This window comes from Molossus molossus, unplaced genomic scaffold (genome assembly GCF_014108415.1).
Source record: "Molossus molossus isolate mMolMol1 unplaced genomic scaffold, mMolMol1.p scaffold_m16_p_20, whole genome shotgun sequence".
NCBI lineage: Eukaryota > Metazoa > Chordata > Mammalia > Chiroptera > Molossidae > Molossus > Molossus molossus.
In genome coordinates, this window is record NW_023425356.1 from 38,005,207 (window position 1) to 38,025,255 (window position 20,049).

A 20,049-nucleotide genomic window follows, 5' to 3' on the forward strand; every position below is an offset into this window, starting at 1 on the left:
AGAGAAAAATGTTTTGATTTCTCCTGTCGTTTTGTTTTTAGGACACATTCAGCTAACGTATTTTAGCAGGTGGAGTGAGGTTGAAGATTCCTGTGACAGCGATGCCATAGAGAGAATGTACTGTGCCCCAGGTTAGAGCCATCTCCTGCATGTTTCACTTGACAAAGTAGTTCAGCAGCTCACGTTTCTTCATGGAAGTTGTTTTTTTCATTAGCAGTTTACATGTGTTGAATTTGGTTATCTCTTTAACCCTTCAAAAAAGAAAATTGGGGACCGAAACTATTACATAATCCATAGTTGTGTGTGTGTGTGTGTGTGTGTGTGTGTGTGTTGTTGTTAAATGGGTTTGTACTTCTTGTGGAACTGGCAATGTCTTAGAAATGTCATAACTTCCTAGTGTTTAGAAAGACCTTTAAATACCTCAAACTTCTTTATCTTTAAATGGATTATTTTTATTAAGATGTGAGAGATAATTGATTAAAAGGCTAAAATTTCTAAGGCCAATAATATGAATAAAGAACAGAATTAAAAAAAAAAATACAAGGATGTGACTTCAGTGATGAGCCAAACTGGCATTTTAGAGCAGTTTTTTAAAAAGAGTTCTTTCTATATTTGGGAAATTTCAGGAAGCATGTTCTTTTGTTTTAAAATAGCTTGTTTTGCCAAATATTTGATGTAACAGGTTTCTCTTCTTACTGTATTTTCTTTTTCTTTTTTAAGAGATTTATTTCTGGGGGGTGTTAGATCCTTTGTTAATAATTATAGGTCACTTAAGCATGTATGAACTGTATTTAAGTTAAGTTTCTCTATCAGATGGGGCTATATTTGAATCCAAAGTTTGTTCACCTTTTCCTTAGCATCCAGCCTCTTTGGATGGCCAAAGTTTCTTCACTTGTCACCTCACTGGCTTTCAAAGGATTTGCAAGCTGATTATGTTGACATGATCTGCTTAGTTGTTGATTGATACAGTGTTTAAAGTGCTTACTAGCTAACCAGTATATTATTGATGCTAACAGTGTTTCCCTGCATAATGGGAAATGATTATAATTAGGATTGAAAGAGCTGTATTGTTTTTAGCTACAACCTTCACTATTAAGAATGATTTCTGCATTGGAGAATTTCAGAGTTTTTCAACTTGCAAAGCAAATATCCTAAAACTTATTTTCTGAAAACAATGATTTGGATTTTCTTCCTACCATTTCTTTCTTTCTACCCCCAAATTAGGGCTCTTTGTTTTTTGTCTTCCTAGGGGCAATAGAGCATACTTACATTTTTTGTTTTTCTCAAATACATAATATTATGCTGCTTTTTTTTTTTTTTAATAAAAACCTTATTAGTATGATTTAGTTAATGGGCCAACAAAATTTTTTTCATCATAAAATCACTGTAATGGTTATCTGGTTCTTTTATTTAACAGATCCTCTCCTTTTCTAATTCGATAAGAAATAACATTTTAGAGTATACATAAATATATGTTAATTATATTTAATTGGAGGTTTCAGAATCAAAATTAAATCTGGGGATTTTTAAAAAAGTGAAATCCTGCCCTGGCCAGTTTTGCTCAGCTGTAGAGCATCGGCCTGCGGACCTGAGAGACCCGGGTTCGGTTCCCGCTAAGGGCACGTACCTCGGTTGCAGTTTGTCCCCGGCCCTGGTTGGGTTGTGCGGATGGCAGCCACTCGATGTGTCTCTTTCACATCAATGTTTCTCTCTCTCTCTCTCCTTCCCACTCTATCTGAACAAAAAATGGAAAAATGTCCTCAGGTGAGGATAAAAAAAAAAAGTGAAATCCTGTTAAATTTTAAAGTCAGGTGTATAAACCTTACATCAAAACCAAATGTTTATGGAGCATTGTTTAATGTTTGTAATGCCTCATTATTTCCTGTTAGTGTTGTTACTTTCTTATGGAAACTATCTGTAGGGTTTGTGCTTGGGCATTCTAGCAGATTATTTTTCTTCAGTTTAAAGTACAGTCATGTTTACTGAAACAATATAGCATGATGACCTCCTGAGAGTTTAAATATATGTGGAACAACTACATTCATCAATAGATGCAACTTTCAATTTTGTGTACTGAAATACTGAATTTAATAGATCAGTATCCAAGTTCTAATTTGTAAACCTTTTTTCAGAAATCACAATTCTTACTGTTGACCAGCAGGTGGCAGTCTATCATTAATGGATTTTTGCTCTCATCTTCCAGGTTGTCCTTCACTAACATTCAAAAAAAGCTGTAGTCTGAAGAAGGGCTTTGTTTTAATTATTTGCATAAAAGAATTGTACTTTTAAGCTTTGTGAGTTGCAAAAGTGTCCTAGTATTATGGCTTGCATTGAACAATGTGGAAAGTCTCTTCATTCCTTGGGCTTATTAATTTATTTTATCAACAAGATAAAATAAAACCAATACTGGCCTTAACTGAAAAGTAATGCTAGTGTTCTAACTTAGATGATTTTAAACCTAGAGAGTTACAGGACTTAGTTGAGTCTGTGTACTCCTGCCCCTTGCGTACAGTGCAAGAGGAACTGGAGCAACATTTTGTAAATTACTGTGTCTCAAAATTCAGTAGCAAGTCCTATTGATAAAAACAAGTAGGCCTTCTTTCTCTTAAAGGGGTGGGAGTAATGATGACACACTGATATTTCAACACTTAAGAATCACAAATCGGTGAGTACATGGGGACATGGAGTACTTAGTCCTCTTTTGATCTACCCTTAGAAACACTAAGGGTTTAACTAGTGTTTAACTAATTCACCCACACCCCCCTGCCCTCCCATTTCCCAACTCTAACCTTAGTATTATTGTCCAAGTAACTCTAAAGCATTAAGCCGCTGATGTTTGCTTAGAAAGTAAAGTTGTCACAAGATTATGGTGAGAACGATTCTCTTCTGTTTAAACAGTGTGCAACCTCTACCCCTACCACCTCTCCCTCCTGGGAATCCTTATCACTTTTTGTCCTGAAAACATTACCCACCTGCCCTGACTTCATAGTATCAGCAATGTATCTTTTTATCTTGTGGATGATGTGCCTTTATATTTTGAGAAAAATTTCCAGTAACAGATCCGATTTACACGGACAGAAACTTGAGCAAATGCCAAACTAGCAGGGGGGCCATTATTCTGCTCTATAAATAAGTTTAAAAAAAGAAAGAAACACACACAGAGAAACCTGTGAATCAACATGTTTTGGTCTAATTGAGGGGAAAGCAAGATAGATAAATTTTGAAATGCAAATGATCACCTTCTGTTATTTAAGTATAGTTTCTGCCAACTTTGTCATCTTAAGATTTTAAAAAGTCATAGTCATTTCAACAATGTATGCCACCAAGGATGTCTGATACTGAGAAGCTTTTATAACACAATGAAGACCGTTTTTTAAAAAGTTGCCACTTCCTATATTAAAGAAAACAAATCCAACAACAAAAAGACAAAACCCATGGAACGTTCTCTGTCTACATCTGTGAAAAAGCCAGAAAATAAATGGCTGCAGCTGCAGGCCTATCAAGAGGGTCTTGAGAATACGAATTCGCTGATCAAACCCAGCCCTGTTTTCAAAGTAGAAGCCCTTCCTTTTAGGTTCACTTTGTATCCTTAGATTATGTAGGGTGACTCTCTAGGAAGGTTTTATTTTAAATAAACATCATTCATGGTAAATGGGTTTCTTTCATACCAGAGAAACAGAATGCAGTTCAGGGAGAGAAAGAGCAAAGAAAGAGTCCCCCAAGTAGGCATAGATTGTATAACATGACAATATAAATATAACCGTGTCTAGTTTCCATATTAGGAGACTTCTCCATACTGTATTAAGAGACTTTTAGACAGGCTTCCCTGTATTTCATTGTGAGAGACTATGGAATAAAAATTGGAGTAAATTAGGACTTCCTTGTAGCTATTCTGATTTTGTTTTTATTTGCACATATATTCACACACGTACATGCACACAAAGGATTTTGTGTGTTTTAGCATTGGAACTGTTTATCATAATATAGAATAATTTCTTGTTACATCACTTTAAGCACAAAGGAAAAATAAAATGTCAAGGAAGTATTTTTCTTTTATTAGTAGTTTTTAGCAGTCTTGACTCATCATAAAAAGCAGTTAGAAAATAGAACTTATAATATTAAGCATATAAAATACAAACAACTGTATTTAAAAGTTTAATATGCAATCTAAGACAAGTGAGTCAGTTTGTTCGTTATGCTAATATTCTCACTGAAGTTCCCCACTGTCGTCTGAAGAAGCCGAGATGCTTTCCTATCTGGGTGTGTCCTTCACCTTTCTTTCCCACCTATTGGAAGCCTTGCCGTTTGCATGGGTGCTTCTCACTGAGTACCTTTCAGACTTGGGAATTTACAGGTGGATATGTGTGTAAATTGCAGAGGTCCAAACGCTCTGTATGGTTCCAGTCTCCATGCTCCCAGATGTCAGATGACAGCTTGGCTTTCTCTCTCGGGCGATTTCACACTTGGAAGCAGCTCGCAGCTGATGGGGAGAAGTGCAGCACAGAAAAGTCGTGAAATGCAATTGTAGAACATGGCATTTATTTACCGCCATCCTTCGCTCTCCTAGTCTGACTTTATGGAGTAGTCCCTGAATATGTTTTTTGAGAGTCGTCTCCCCTGCCCTTCTCTATAAACAGGTTTTACACACAATTTGTTGCTTATTAAGCATGGTGCTCTGGGTGATAGTTATGTGTTTGATAATTCGATCTAGGACTCAGACCATGGATGGTTTAAAATATCGTGAGGCCGTTATAAATTTAAAATTTAGAATATTGAGATGGAATTGAGGATTACTAAACCTTGATATTTGTCCCGTATCAGCCATTAACTCATCGCACGACCTCACTGTGCACGTCACTTAAGACTCCCAGGCTTTACCTGACCAGCAGTAAATAGATTAGTTGAGTATAAAAAAGATCACAGATGTCAAGTCATCCAATTCTCTTCTTATATAAAATTTAGTAAAAATTCAAATCTATCTTATTAAGGCAAGAACTATTCCCCCAAGGATAAATATTGATCTCTTTCTAATATTAATTGGGTGAAACGAATTATTTCACTTGGAGGACTTTCTAAGTACATATTTTTACTCATAGAGTTTTATATAAAGAATATGTTGTAGAAATGAGGGATTGATGGAAAAATTTTTTTTTTAATCCTCACCGGAGGACATTTTTCCATTTTTTGTTCAGATAGAATGGGAGGGAGAGAGAGGAAGAGACATTGACGTGAAAGGGACACATCGAGTGGTTGTCACCTGCATGACCCAACCAGGGCCGGGGACAAACTGCAACCGAGGTAACATGCCCTTAGTGGGAACCGAACCCGGGTCTCTCTGGACCGCAGGCTGATGCTCTAACCACTGAGCAAAACTGGCCAGGGCGAAAATATTTTTATTTAGAGGAAAAAAGCCAAGACAACCCTGGAGTAGGGTGAAATTTTAATGCCAAGAGTCTCAGCAAACAGACTTATTTAAAGAAGAATCATTTAGATCTAAGAATTTTGGGGTCCTGGGTAACTTCATCAAACATGAGGAGTCTAATTTTGGAAATGCAAAGTTGATAGAGAAAGCAACAAATATAGATGTATGTTTTGAAATAATAACGATATAACCAGGAAATACAGCTATATCCCTGATGTATCTTTTTTCCCCCTAAAGGAGAAAGAAGACAAAGGCAAGAGGGAGCTTTAGAAATGATTTTAAAAGAGGAAAATATTTGTGGTTAATATTTAAACATTATATTTCAATCAGCAGTTCTTTTGTTTAATTTACCCTTAAGCAAAACTTCAACAGTAGCTCTCTTGTACATGGTAAATGTTTTAATGTTTGTCTTGAATGACTAGCAAGTACTTTTAATCTTTTGCCTTCAGTTGCTATTGTCATAAAAACAAAATCTGGATCTTCGAGAGAGAACCAGGAACTTTTCAAGTTGGTGATGGAACAGTGAAAATTTTACGCTAAGAATTCCCTGATGTGTTCCCTGCATATTGAAGAAGCTTGTGCCTGAGTGCAGAGCCCTGTTAGGATGAGCAAAAGGAGCTTCCAGTCAGCTCTAGCTTTGCGCTGTCCAGGCAAAGCCCTTCTGGTGGAAAGAAGACTATAAAGGGTTGCTTTATACAGGTTTGAGGTTCTAGAGCAGTGGTTCTCAACCTCCCTGATGCCGCGACCCTTTCATTCAGTTCCTCACGTTGTGGTGACCCCCAACCATAAAATTATTTTTGTTGCTACTTCATAACTGTGATTTTGCTACTGTTATGTCTTAGGCGACCCCTGTGAAAGGGTCGTTTGACCCCCAAAGGGGTCGCAACCCACAGGTGGAGAACCGCTCTAGACCCTTGGGATCCATCCCTAGGTAGGATGTGTCCTGAAGCCCTTACATACCCCATGATAATGGGCCAGTCCCCTTCACCTCCACGCTAAGGTCACTGCACACTGAAATAGACCTGCTCTGAAATCATGCTTCTCAGCAGGCTGGAATGTGGTTTTTCTCTAGTGGTGGGAATGAGAGAGTGATGATAGCAAAGTGTTCAGTCTCTGTTGTTCGGCACATAAGCGAATAACACATTAGCCCCTCTCAAGAGAAGACATTCTTCAGCTATTAAAATTGGAGAATTTATAAGGGTGAAAGAATTGATATTGTATTTCACCTCTTCTGTGTGAAAGCATTACCTCTGTACATTTCATAATGCTGTCTGCTATTGGAGAATGGGGGATTTGCCTCAAACTTCAGACTAGTAAAAGGAGGTTAATTTTAACGTCTTACTTACTCCAGACCTTTTTCATTATGATCTTGGACTTGTTTTTTGTTTAAAAGAGGAGCACGAGACTAAATACTTGCAGTTTTGAGTAAGAGCTGTAGTGTAATGCTTCTTAATTTTCAGGTCTAAATTGATTTTTGGCAACTATTCAGTTAATTGGCCTCACCACCGTATTATTTTATTTGATTTTTTTAATCCTTACCAGAGGATTAGAAAATTTTTTTTAGAGAGAGAGAGAAACATCTCTGTGAGAGAGAAACATCAGTTGGTTGCCTCCTGCACATGTCCCAACTGGGGATGGAACCTACAACCTGGGTATCTGCCCCGATCGGGAGTCAAACTCGCCACCTTTTCGTGTATGGGACGACGCTCCAACCAGCTGAGCCACACCGCCCGGGCTCCACATCATATTGTTTTCAAGAAGAAAGTGAACGCTCTTTACCTCTGACATTTAACAAAGATGACGCAATGCTGAGTTAAACATTCTGTACCAAATCCGTGGGTTAGCTACTTTGACCAAATCATCGGTTTCTCTACCATGTAAAACCTTGTCATTTTGAATCTCATGAAGGAACCAGGGCTTATTCCTCCTAAGCAATTATTCACAAATGCTTCCTTCAAAGAAATGTTTTAAAATATTAAAATTAAAAAAGAAAAATTCATGATGATGAGAAAGCAAGTCAAGTTCCTGGGGCCCCTTTGCTAGCAGGGCCCGGGGCTCGGCTGGCGAACACAGCTGCCGGGCAGCAGAGAGGGAGCTGCGGCTGCCATTCGCACACCCTCCACGTAGCCCGTTCCCATCAGTCACCTTTAATGGCGCTGGTTGGGTGGCACTGTGACACCGATGGCTGTTAGCATGGAGTTGTTGTGCTGTGATCAATGGAAAATGGAGCATGCTGTTGGGTTTTTTCCTACTAGGAATGCCGGGGGAGAGAGAGTAAGCAAGATTGTAGAGAGCTCAGAATTATAATTATAATCAGTCAACCAGAAGTCATATGGTAGTTTCCCGTTTCTTGTTTTATCTCACAAGAAAACGGTCTAGTAATGATACCTATAAACTGTCTCGAACAAGTAATTCTCGGCCCTGCAGTGCTGCATCAAGTTAAATCAAGGAGTTTTGACTCAAGTCGTGCAGATCATTGCAGGAAAGCTCAGCACGGTTGCCAGGCCGCCACGGGTAATGGGAGGAAAGCAGGATCCGGCGTTTTGTCAAGCCTAGCCTGAGTTAGCGGACGTGCTGTGAACGTACATCCAGCTCCCACGGGCACGGAAACAGGCCCAGGGTTCCGGGTAATTAAATGACCCAAAAGCTGGCCGAATTAACGTGGTGGTGTCAGGAAGCAAGGCTGGAGGCTGGGTTGGGCATGAGAGCCTGAGAGGGGGACCCAGCACCACACCTCTCCTGCCACCGTTCGGCCACCTGGAGAGCAGAGCAGCCCTGCAGACTTCTCTCTGCAAAGCGCTGGCCTCTGGCATTGGGCCTCTCTGGATAACACTGACGAATTGGAGCAACATGATACAGGCAACTTCTAAACAGTTCAACCCTCCTTGACAAGTAACGGCATTTGAATGATCATTTGAGTACAACGTTGGAGGACTTGACGCAATGTAGAAATGCTAATCGGGCAGCCAACGTTTTCCGAAATAGGATACAATTAGAAAAAAGGGGGAAAATGCCCGTTTGAAAGGATAGTGTAGGAAACGCGAGTTCCAGGCTCTCGTCAGTGTCTCACCTGAGAATTGAGATCCTCTGCACAGAGACGTGTGAGACCTTAGGCAAGTAAACGCCTGTCCAAAACACCTCCTTTCGAAGCACAGTCTCTCTAATCAGTTGTGCACCAGCAGACTTCAGCTGTAAACTTATGGACTTGGATGATTTAGGTTATAAGTATTAGAGGAATAGTCCAAATTTGGGGTTAAAATGAAATTTTATTCTCATAGTTGGTGTGGCTTTTAGTTTTGCATTCATTTGAAACATTATGTCTTGTTTATGGAAACTTTAAAAAATATGTCTCTATTTCTAAAATATCTTGGGAGAAAACTAGGTAGTTGGTGTCCTCCCGTGTACTTAAATTAATTTGACTTTGATAACATTAAATAAAATGTCTGATACTAATTATGTCACCAGTCCAGCAGCCAGATATCTTAGCGAACTTACACACCATAGCACATCGTGTCACTGTGTGCTTGGAGTCCGCACACTGAGAAGGGGCGGCGTGGCTTCGAGACATCTCCCAGTCCTGTCTTCTTTCTGCTCCAGGGCTCTCCACCTCTCTCCCGGCCACATGCCCTGTGCCAGGGCAAACTAGCGATCGTCATCTCTGCGGAGGGGAGCACTGGAAAGTGTCCCTCCAGCACCCCACTGTGAGCCACCGTCAGACCTTGCCTGGACTGCTGCAGTCACCAGCTGACTGGCCTCCATCCTCACCCTGCTTTTATCTGTCTCATCCCTCTGGCAGAGGACGCTTTAGATAACATCTGAAACTTTCTAGCCCACCACGTGTACAAGTGCCCAGTGGGACCTAAAGAAATGAACGTGATGAGGTCTTTTTAGGTGTTTGAATACCTTGAATGGCCAGTGCTACCAAACGCAAGAGTGATATATTTATTCGGCAAACGTTTATGAAGTGGCTCCTGCGTCCCAGGCACTGTGTCTAGGAGCTAGAAATAAAGTCATAATTGGCGTAATATTGACAGTTACTCTTGAAGATATATATAAAAAAAAGAGGCTACCCAAACAGAAGACCTATACTGTTGGTTAAGTAGGACGTTAATAGACCTCTATAGGTGAGTAGTTGTATTTATAGAATGGTAATTTACCAAGCTAACAAAAGATATGCTTAGCCGTCCCTTTTCTCGCAGTTTGGTTCCATGTAATGTTGGATACCAAAAAAAATCCTGTCTTCTGTGTTTCTTTCTCTTTGCTCTTTAGCCATCAGCTGTAGAGGAAGACTAATGCTCAGCCCCTGCGTAGAAAATCTTTATACACAGCAAGAGCTGGTGAGAGAAATCGACTAGAATTTTGTAATTCTAGTCCCTTTCAATTAGCAACAGATGCTGCAGGGAAAGGCTGTGTGCAGGACACAGTACTGTTTCCGTGCTCTGGCTCACGTGGAATACTCACTGCAGAAGAAAGATGTGCTTTTCCTTGGTCCGAGTATGTCAGTATGTCACTAATGATAGATCAGACTTTTTTTTTTTAACCTTTCTCTACTCCTAAGGCCATTAATGGAGTCTGGCTTCCTTGGAAGAATGTTAACAAATTTTTGATCATTTACAACAGTATTTAAAATTTTACTGAACACAGAATTTATGGAAAATTTAGACACTCCAAGTTTTTTTTTCTGGCACTATAAGAGTTGTACATGGTTTTTAATTTTAAGGTTTATAAGAATTTTCATATTCATTGAACAGGTGTCATTTATTCCAAAAGCTAATGTATTTTGTTACTTAAGTTGTTTTCGCCCCCCACCCCCCAAAGAAAGAGTTGGAATTCTTATGGTCAGTTTTCTAAAAATTTAAAAATTATTTTGGAAAACGTTTTTTTTTAAAAATTATTTTGGAAAAAAATCTGTGGCTTTAGAAAAAAATGTATTTGTCCTTCTTCCCTAAAATATACTTATTACTGATGATCATTTTAATGTATTATATAGGTCTGTGCCTTTAAAACTGTTCTGTCATTCTGATATTTGGATGGCGTGCTGTCATTTATGTGACAAATTCTTCCAGCATCTACCTGTTGGTTTAATTTGATATTACATAAACATCTATCTTCAACAATTGCAGCTGTTTCATTGAGAGTTATACGACCTCTTAATAACAGTTCCACAGTTACTGTTACTTTGAGAGTGAAAAGAGATAAGGATTCTTTCTCTCTGTAAAAACAAAGTGTAGTTAAGGAAAACAGTGTAGGAAAAATATTTAAATACTTGTCCTAAATTAAAATAGAATTTCTTTTTATGTGAAATTCTCGTCTAAGAAAATTCCGAACTTCCAATGTGCCCTGCCGTACCCTGGAAGGAACACAGCAGTAACAGAGCGTGCTGCCCGGCGGAGGCCATGGGCCTGCTTCTGGACTGGGAGTGGGTGCGGGCAGCTGTGGGTTAGGGTTAGCAGGGTGAGCGCCAAACACCAGGGAACAGAACTGAGTGCCGCCACCGTCAGGAACTACCCGAGTAGTATCAGATGCTCTTATTTATCACGCACTGTAACAGGAATGTCTCACAGAGTAAGCTCTGGATTTGGGATGTCAGGGGCCCTACAGTTGCTTGAAATGCAAGTTGGTTCTTCTTCATAAAGCTTTGTAGAAAGGTTGGCCTTCATCGAAAGCTTGAGTCTGAGACGCATTTTCTAGCTTTTCCCATTGCCTATAAGATTTGCAGCGTAGTGTTAGCATTATCTCTGGTTAATTTTGAGGCATGTCTTTGACAAACCTATCGTGTAAATTGTATACTCCTAAAAGGCGGGGCCTGGGCCTGGGCCTGTGGGTGACCTGTCAGGATGCAGTAATGCTGAGACCACGTGGTCTCTGCTGTGTCTTCTGTGCTCCTCCGGTCTGGTGGATACTTTGTTTTCCCTTCGCCATACAGACATTGTATGGTTTCCTGAATCCAAGCTGTTTTTATTTATACTCCTTTACTTTCCAGGAGCGAGGCTTATGCTAGTTAAGTTTTGAGGTCAAGTTAACATGATTATTTTGGGCTAGAGGAGGGAGACTCAGTAAACTCGGATGATCATAAGGATTGTAAAACTCTCCTAGTCTGTGTTTTATTTATTTATTTTTTATCCTCACCTGAGGACCTTTTTCCATTTTTGTTCAGATAGACTAGGAGGAAGGGAGAGAGAAACATCGACGTGAAAGGGACACGTAGAGTGGCTGTCTCCTGCACGACCCCAACCAGGGCCAGGGACAAATTGCAACCAAGGTGCGTGCCCTTGGCTGGAATCGAACCTGCAACTCATTGGTCTGCGGGCCAATGCTCTAACCACTGAGCAAAACTGGCCAGCACGCCTAGTCTATGTTTTAACACATCTTTTGATAACATGGGACACCGGGCAGCATTATTTTTCTGAAAAATATCCTGGCTTCTTCAGGAGTGTTCTGTGAGGTGTTAAACATGAGTAAAACCAAGATGGGCAAGTACATTTTCTGTTGCGATAGGGTTATTGTTATGTGAACTTGTTTATTCACTTGTGAAATAAAATAGTTTGAATCATTAGTATGAATCCATAAGATTCTATGTAGTATTAGAATATGAGAATTGATAGCGCTAAAGTAAACAGTTCTAGAATTTCACTAAACGGTTCTCACATATTCGATGTCCTTAAAAAATGCTAGGTGCTTTGAAATCCACCTGGAGCCGACTCTGTCTCCGTGACGTTAAAAGATGGGAACGGTTAGGTTTAGCGCCACCGACTCCTCTCACTTGCCACCAGGTCTCGTAGGGGAGGGCAGAGTGGCTGAGTCTAGAAAGGAGAAGGAAAGTGGAGGATGCTAGCTCATTTGAGCATAATCCCACTCTTTGGGCATCTTAGGTTAATGGAGGGAGAGAAAGTTATGAGAAAGGCTCACGAGTGCTTTTGAAAACACTTTCAGGATCATAAACTATGGGGAGGAAAAATGTTAGCAGTCTGGCTGTCCTCATTTTCAGAGAAGCGTAGTGATGTGCCTCGTCAGGCTCAGGCTAGAGCCCTAGACGTACAAAGAAAACGTATGTCTTCGCCTCAGAAGAATATCTAGGACTCTTGGATACCACCAATCTCTTTTTGAGTTTTTGTAGGAATAATCTGAGAATTTGTTTGTTTTCTTAGGGAATGGTTTATCCCCCCACCCCAGCCACTTTGTCTGATGCTCTATAGTACGACTCCACTGGCAGAAGAGAAAGATACTGTGTCCCCGCCCTGGAAATCGCAAATACAGAACGTAGTGGGGGAGGAGGGACATCATGAAAACTCAACATGTTGGGTTGCATAGGAAGAATGTTTTGAAAATTGACAGAAGAGTGCCAGAATTTATCCTTTAAAATGTGTTTCTGCTTTTTAAAAAGAGATTAAAAAAAATTAGGGTAGGGCCCTGGCCAGTTTGGCTCAGCAGTTAGAGCATTGGCCTCCAGACCAGAGAGACCCGGGTTCAGTTCCCGCTAAGGGCACGCACCTTGGTTGCAGTTTGTCCCCGGCCCTGGTTGGAGTTGTGTGGGTGGCAGCCACTCGATGTGTCCCTTCACATCGATATTTCTCTCTCTCTTTCCCTCTCTCCCTCTCACTCTATCGGAGGATAAATGCAAAAATGTCCTCCGGTGAGGATAAAAAAAAAAATTAAAGTAGGTGTTTGAAGGGATTTCTCATCTTCGTGGTGTTTTATTCTTAAAATAGCCTCACAAATGTATTTAGCACTTACTTCTTTAAGTTTTCTACGTTTGAAGTTAGACACATCTACCTGACTAGTCACTTTGTGTTTGCAGTAGCTGTCATGCAGCTTTCCATATAAATCAGTCCTCTTGGTTTATGCTTCAGTTGTTTGTATAGATTTTGCAAGTAAAGAAATGCTTCTGACGGCCACACAGCCTCACACTTCTTTTTGGCAATGCAGTGTCAGGATGTATCTTTACAGTTTTAGTCTAAGAATTAGAATTGGGGCTACTGTATAATAATATTATGTTAATATTATACTATAGTAGTAGGGAGTATTCAGACTGGGGCTCATCAGGCACTGTGGCAGCTCACATTTGATGCAATATGTTGGTCATTATCTACCTGTTAAGAAGTCTGGCAGAAAATTGTGAGGGATTTCAAAGCAGCATAAAGCCAATGAACCTAGTTCTTAGACTCCTTAGTTGAGCAAGTTCACAGACACCAGTAAAGCAATACACCTTGTCTGTCTCCTAAAGGGCCTCTCAAACTTTTCTACCCAAGTGCTTCTGACTGTAGAGGCGATATGAAATGTGTACCCCAGGGGACTGGGAAATATGATCCTGAAGTTCCTTTGAAGTCTTTTATCTTGCAAATCCATGCAAATTTTACATTCTGTTCCATAATAGATCTGTGTTTCTTTTAATAGTGAAACAATATCGGGCTCCCTTCCACACATATAAAAATCTTTGTGCTCAGAAAGATGTACTGTGCTTATTTGGTAGTTTTGAGGACCCTCCCCCGCCACACACACAGAGTGACACATTTCATCCCACTACCCCCCAACATTCCCAGCAGTGACATGGGAAACTGGCATAACAAGTCAGTTTTGATGGTCTAGGCTGCACTGGTAATGGCACTTGGACCTTTGGCTGAATTTAAAAGGGGCCTTTATGAATTACTGTGCATTGATTACATTATGTAGACCTCTCTCAGTGACCCCTCTGTGCAGATCTAACAGGAAACCTGTCTGAGCAGAGACGTGGCATATGGCTTTAGTCTAGAGCTTTTCAGAGCATGTTGTGAGACCCTATAAAACTATCTTATTAATTTTCACAACTTTTAATTGGGTCAGATGTTCCTCTTCTCCCAGGATATTCAATTACTACCTTCTCCAAAGTCACCCTACCCAAATAAGTTCTCTGTAAGGTTACTTGGAAATTTTAAATAATGCATGTAAAATATTAGACATAGTTCCTTATGTATAGTAAGCAGTCAGTAAATGTTAGCTGCTATTTTGTTGTTGCTATTGTCATTGCAATATGTGCCTACTATGAGCAAAGCAGCAAATCATACACAGAAAGTGAAATTTCTTGGTAGCATATTCAAAACAGATGGCTGACCAATGAGTTGTGAACAGATATCACCTTTATTATAAAACTAAGAAATAGGTACTACTTGCTGTATGATTAAAGAAAATGGAATAACTTAGTCCTGGCCGGTTTGGCTCAGTGGTTAGAGCATCGGCCTGTGGTCCAGAGAGACCCGGGTTCGGTTCCCGCTAAGGGCATGTACCTCAGTTGCAGTTTGTCCCCGGCCCTGGTTGGGTCGTGTGGGAGGCAGCCATTCGATGTGTCCCTTTCACGTCGATGTTTTTCTCTCTCTCTTTCCCTCTCTCCCTCCCTCCCACTCTATCTAAACAAAAAATGGAAAAATGTCCTCTGGTGAGGATAAAAAAAAGGAAATGGAATAACTTAAATTCTAGAGCAGAACATACTAAAAGATAAAACCAGTGACTGTTGCCAGTGGGAAGCTGGTTTTAGTTTCCCATTATTGAGCAGGGTGTCCAGAGCGCAGAGTTCTCTGGAGGATAGTGCCTCGTGCTGGCACAGGGCCTAGCCTGTGCTGCTGGTGGAGGCTGGCGGAGTGGCTGCCAGACTGAGAGCTCAGTGTGGAGGCCCCTTGTGCACAGGCCCATGGAAGCTAGACATTTGCATGTTATTAATGGTCAGTGAGGAGCCAGTTCGGGATTTTGAATAGGAGAATAATGTACTGACTGCTTAAACTAGAAGGAAATGTGCAAGAAGTTATATCTGGCCCTGGCCAGTTTTGCTCAGCAGTTAGAGCGATGGCCCATGGTCCAGAGAGACCCGGGTTTGGTTCCCGCTAAGGGCACGTACCTCGGTTGCAGTTTGTCCCTGGCCCCAGTAGGGGTCGTGTGGGTGGCGACCAGTCGATGTGTCTCTCTCACATCGATGTTTCTCTCTCTCTCTTCCTCCCTCTCTTCCTGCCGCTCTATCTGAAGATGAATGCAAAAATGTCCTCGAGTGAGGATAAAAAAAAAAGTTATATCTGATGAAAACACCATGGTAAATTTATTTTACTTTTGTGAAGTTTCTAAGAACATATACTCTTTCTAAAGTTTTCAGAGCACACATTTGAAGGTAATTGTGGTTCTCAGTGGGGAGGTTGGCAATGGGGGTGGGCACTGTATTTGAATCTGGGAGGGGTACCATAAGCACTTTGAGTGAAAGCCCCCAATGAATTGTTCTTAAAGATAATGACTATTTTAGGAAATCCTTGAGTGTCAAAATTAGAGAATTTAACACAGAGACCCTCAGATCTAACCCTCATATTATGAATGTGATCAAGTGAACTCCTCCAAGCTCTTTGCCCAGGACTCCTGGTTCCTAGTCCATTGCTCTCTGGAGTGTGTAACATTCAAGTTGTGGGGGAGACGACGTAGGGGAGCAGACTCTCGGGCAGGATTGACCTACATGGAGCTTCGTCTTCCCTTCTCCAGCAAGCCTGAATGTTCTCATGTCGCCTTGTTATACATTTAAAATAGTACCCCTTAGATATTCATGTAGGCTGATAAGTATAGAATGAAAATAGAACTCGAACGACCACAGAGACAAATCACTAAAACATTTTGTCATATTTTCTCACTAGTCTTTTAAAAAAATACACAATTTTAAAATTAGAATTACTTTGTGTTATAGCTTGTTTTTTAAAATTAATATATCCAGCCATTGACTTATACTTAAACCTTGCGTGACTGCATCATATTAAATGCTATGTAGTAGTATTCATCATCGGGCTGTGTGTGTGTGTGTGTGGTGTGGTGTGGTGTGTGTGTGAGCGTGTAATTAAATCTCTATTGTTAGACAGGTAGTTCTCAGTTTTAAAACAAACCGATGCAAATGGAGCTAGGAGGATTAGGTGACTTGGTCATTTACACAGCAGTTTGAGTTGGTGAATGTCTGTTTTCCTTTTGCTGCCCAGGTGAGGGCAGCGAGTTAGGGGGTGGAGGCTGTGATTTGGCATGAAGCTCAGTGGGGAGAAGAACGCCTGGGGAGGGGCCGGTGTGGAGGGGAGTAGTTCCACATCTGCATGAAACCCAGAAGAGGGTGGGTGCAGGGATGGAAGAAGATTGCTCAAATGGGGGGATTTCAGTATTTTGCACAGAAATGGCTCTTTGTTTTCTCTGGTCCACTCACCTTTGCTTCAAGACTTAAAGCTCAAGATATTTAATGAGTTTGTGGTTCTCTCACACATAGATTTACGAAGCACTACTTACCAGGCCGGGCACCTGAGCACCAATCCTAATATTACTTTCCAAGTCCAGCCTAACTACCTAAACCTTTTGAACATATTATTATGAGTTGTGGGCTGTCTGCAGACAACTAATAAGTATGTTTTGTTGTCAAATGGAAATGAAAGGGCAGATACTGATGAGGCTTAGTGACTAATTGAATGTCATGAGGAAAGGACAATAATACATCAAACATGACTTAAGGGTTAAAAGCCTCAGAAATGGTGAAATGAGTTTTTGCCGATTCGTGGAGAAAACTGAAAGACGACACCTGAAAACTCATATTACATTTAAGGATCTTGTGCTGGTGAGAGAGAGGGATAGCACAGATACAACTGTAATTTATAGGTACTCCAAAATCCCTTGTTTTAGCCAGTAGTTCTAGTTGTGGCTTAAAACAATGTATCTCTCTGTATTTGTAATAACAAAGTGGGTGAATTTGCATTGCACGTGCGCATTCTTTAGTTGAAAACGATTACATTGGAGAGGGATGATACTGTGAACACGAGGTCTTAGTTCTGCTACTGATTTACTATGTGACATTGGACAAGGCATTTCACCTCTCTGGTTTCTAATCTGTACAAGGATAATTAATACTGGTTTAAATGATTTTTGCAACTCCTTCTGAACTTAGAGTCTCTATTTTTTAAAAAAATGTGACCTCGGAGGTAGAGTTGGCTATACTTTCTCAAATTTGAAAAATTAAGCAAAATGCTGATCTAGTAGATTCATGTAACTTTCAAGTAAAGCATCTTGAAGGTGTCCCTCTATCAACTAAAGAACAAATGTCTCAGTTTAATATATGACCGCGTCAAAAAAAATGCAACCACAGTAGGTGACCAAAGGGATAAGTAACTTTCAGGAATTTTGAAAGCCCAGTAGTATTTAGTATATGCTCTCTCAGCATTAAAAAGGTCACCTTGCTAATACATGTTAATTTTGAAAGTTTAATTGACCTCTGGAATTTTAATATCAACCTTTTCTGGTGTGTGTAGAGGTTGGAGCAATCACTGAGGAAACTGAAGCCTGTGATTGGTGGAGTTTGGGTGCCGTCCTCTTTGAACTCCTCACTGGCAAGGTAAGCAGTGACCGGACGTTTGGTAAGTTTACCCAGGTGCTACCTTGACTTCAAATGGAGAACATTTAGTCTTTGCCTGTAATTTTTAGATCAGAGACGAGGTAAGAAAACCATTGCTACATATATAAAAGAAGAAGGTTTATCAGGATTCCAGATTTAAAACAATAGTTGTATCACACTGAATAAATTGATGGTAAAATTCTGTTATGTCACAGTGTTAGTACACAGTAAGATATAAGACTAAATGTTTTTTTTCTTTATTTTTTATGATTTGCTTTTTTTTCTTTATTGATTTTAGAGAGGAAAGGAGAGGGAGAGAGAGAGAAACATTGATGAGAGAGAGCATCGACTGGCCGCCTCCTGCATGCCCCCGACTGGGGATCTGGCCCACAACCTGTGTCCCGACCAGGAATCGAACCGGTGACCTCTTGGTGCATGAGTTGATGCTCAACCACTGAGCCACACTGGCCGGGCTTCTATGATTTACTTTTAAACAGAGTTAAATCTGTAAGGTTCATGTCAGGATGTATTAGAATTCTTTGGATGTTTTAAACATCTTGTCTGAAATCAAGAGGGACTTCTCATTTTAGAAAATTAATGTCAATATGAAAGGTAAAATCTTTTTTTCAATACTGTAAATTTTTCCTGTCCTAGCTTAAGGACAGAATTTATACTCTCTCTGATCAATAACTTTTAAATAAGATATTTGAAATTAATAGACTTTAACAGAATACTGTGCTGATTGCCTCCTGGGGAGAGAACCGAGGAAATGAACAGTCCTGGTTTTGTAGGTAGTCATCTACCTGAAATATGTAGATAAATCTGAATTCCTAAGACAGCGGCGGAATTTATAAATCACGTGTACATACATTTAAGCCATATTGTGCTATATATGAAAAGAGCATTATGAACAAATTCTAAACTTGGAAGGTTTTTAGAGCTATCTAAAGTCCCTTTTTAGTTTTTATGTACAATGCAAGCTCTTCTATTTATGAGCCATTTTCTTTATAACTAGGTAAAAGGGCCAGTAGCGGAAGCTTGTGGTGTGATTTTGCTGACTGCCTTCATTCCAGTTAGGAGTTCTTTAGGCTGAAGGCCCTCGTCCTGTGCTGCTTAGGTGGCACCGATGATCACACCTCCAGTTGGGACTGTGGCCGAGTTCTCTGCACTCTGTCCATACACTCTGGGCTAAGCAGTGTGCCTGGTTGGTTGTTGCAGACGCTGGTCGAGTGCCATCCCGCAGGAATAACTACTCACACTACTTTGAACATGCCAGAATGTGTCTCTGAAGAGGCTCGCTCACTCATTCAACAGGTAATTTAACTGACCCATGGGCCGAGTATATCAACCATGCAAAGTAGCAGAGCCTGCAGCTCTAAAACCGTGAAGAAATTAGTTTTGAGCAAGAAAGACCCATTACTAATTACAAATTCAGAACTAATACTGTATAGCTTTAGGTTTCTGCTATTATCTAAGTATTGGTGAGGTCAGAGAGAACAGATAATGCTTGCTGGTATTACAATTTTTAATTTTTTTTCAAAAATCCAGGCTAATGTTTATAGTCAATTCCATATATTTGTGTAGGTTTAAGATTTAAGTATCGCTTTTCGCTTGGCTGGAGCTGCTCTATCTTTGCTGCTGTATTTTGTAATTATATATGAACAGCTATTTTCAGTCTTTAGTTTACATTTATAATTGTAGGAATGGGCTGCTCAGGTTGCACAGGAGAGAAGGGGCGTTGGGCAGTCTTGCCCAGTCAGATCGTTCTTAATTACCTTCAGCCGTTGATGGAACTTGGGTGTTGGTGTCAGCGCATTTTTTGGTGGCTTTGAAGAAAGAGACGATTGATAATTAAAGTTAAGGCTTGGAACTCTGGTGAGCTTCTTAAATTGGTTCCCTACGTTTGCAATGCGCGTCTGGTTGTGAGCGGTGGATTTGGTGAGGACACCGAGTGATGTCAGTGTTGTGGTGTGATAGGCTCACAGCAGACCAGTCATAAATCAGGGCTGGGGTCTGTACACGTCTATGAAAAATATAAAGGGAAAGGTTATTTGACAAAGATCAAGAACTAAAGTTTTTGTTTAATGAAACGTGAATTATTTTTTTAATCAGGGAAAACAAAGTTTTTAAAAAGGGGAGGAGGGACTAATCAATTAAGAAGAGAAATACCTAGTATCCTCTTGAAGAGTGACTTTGGTTCCATTCAACAAATATATGCAAGGCGTAGTGCTGTAAGCTGGAAAGGTGAGACGTCAAGAACTATCGCAGA

At 40.3% G+C, this 20,049-nt stretch overlaps 1 protein-coding gene across 14 annotated transcripts in view; it reads left to right on the top strand.

Moving 5' to 3' along the window:
* Positions 1 to 20,049, top strand: part of RPS6KC1 (ribosomal protein S6 kinase C1) — a 166,029-nt gene that overhangs the window by 131,433 nt on the left and 14,547 nt on the right. For 13 of the 14 annotated variants that reach the window (XR_004960884.1, XR_004960879.1, XR_004960876.1 and 10 more), the window contains 3 exons: positions 42 to 131; positions 17,698 to 17,780; positions 18,999 to 19,094. Coding sequence is in view for 5 of the 14 variants with exons in the window: in XM_036272263.1 (XP_036128156.1) it covers positions 42 to 131; positions 17,698 to 17,780; positions 18,999 to 19,094 (269 nt within the window). In the remaining 9 variants the exon portion in view is untranslated. Of the gene's footprint in view, positions 1 to 41; positions 132 to 2,611; positions 2,666 to 17,697; positions 17,781 to 18,998; positions 19,095 to 20,049 lie in introns of those variants that run through there. The other variant, XM_036272266.1, reaches the window with a different exon arrangement.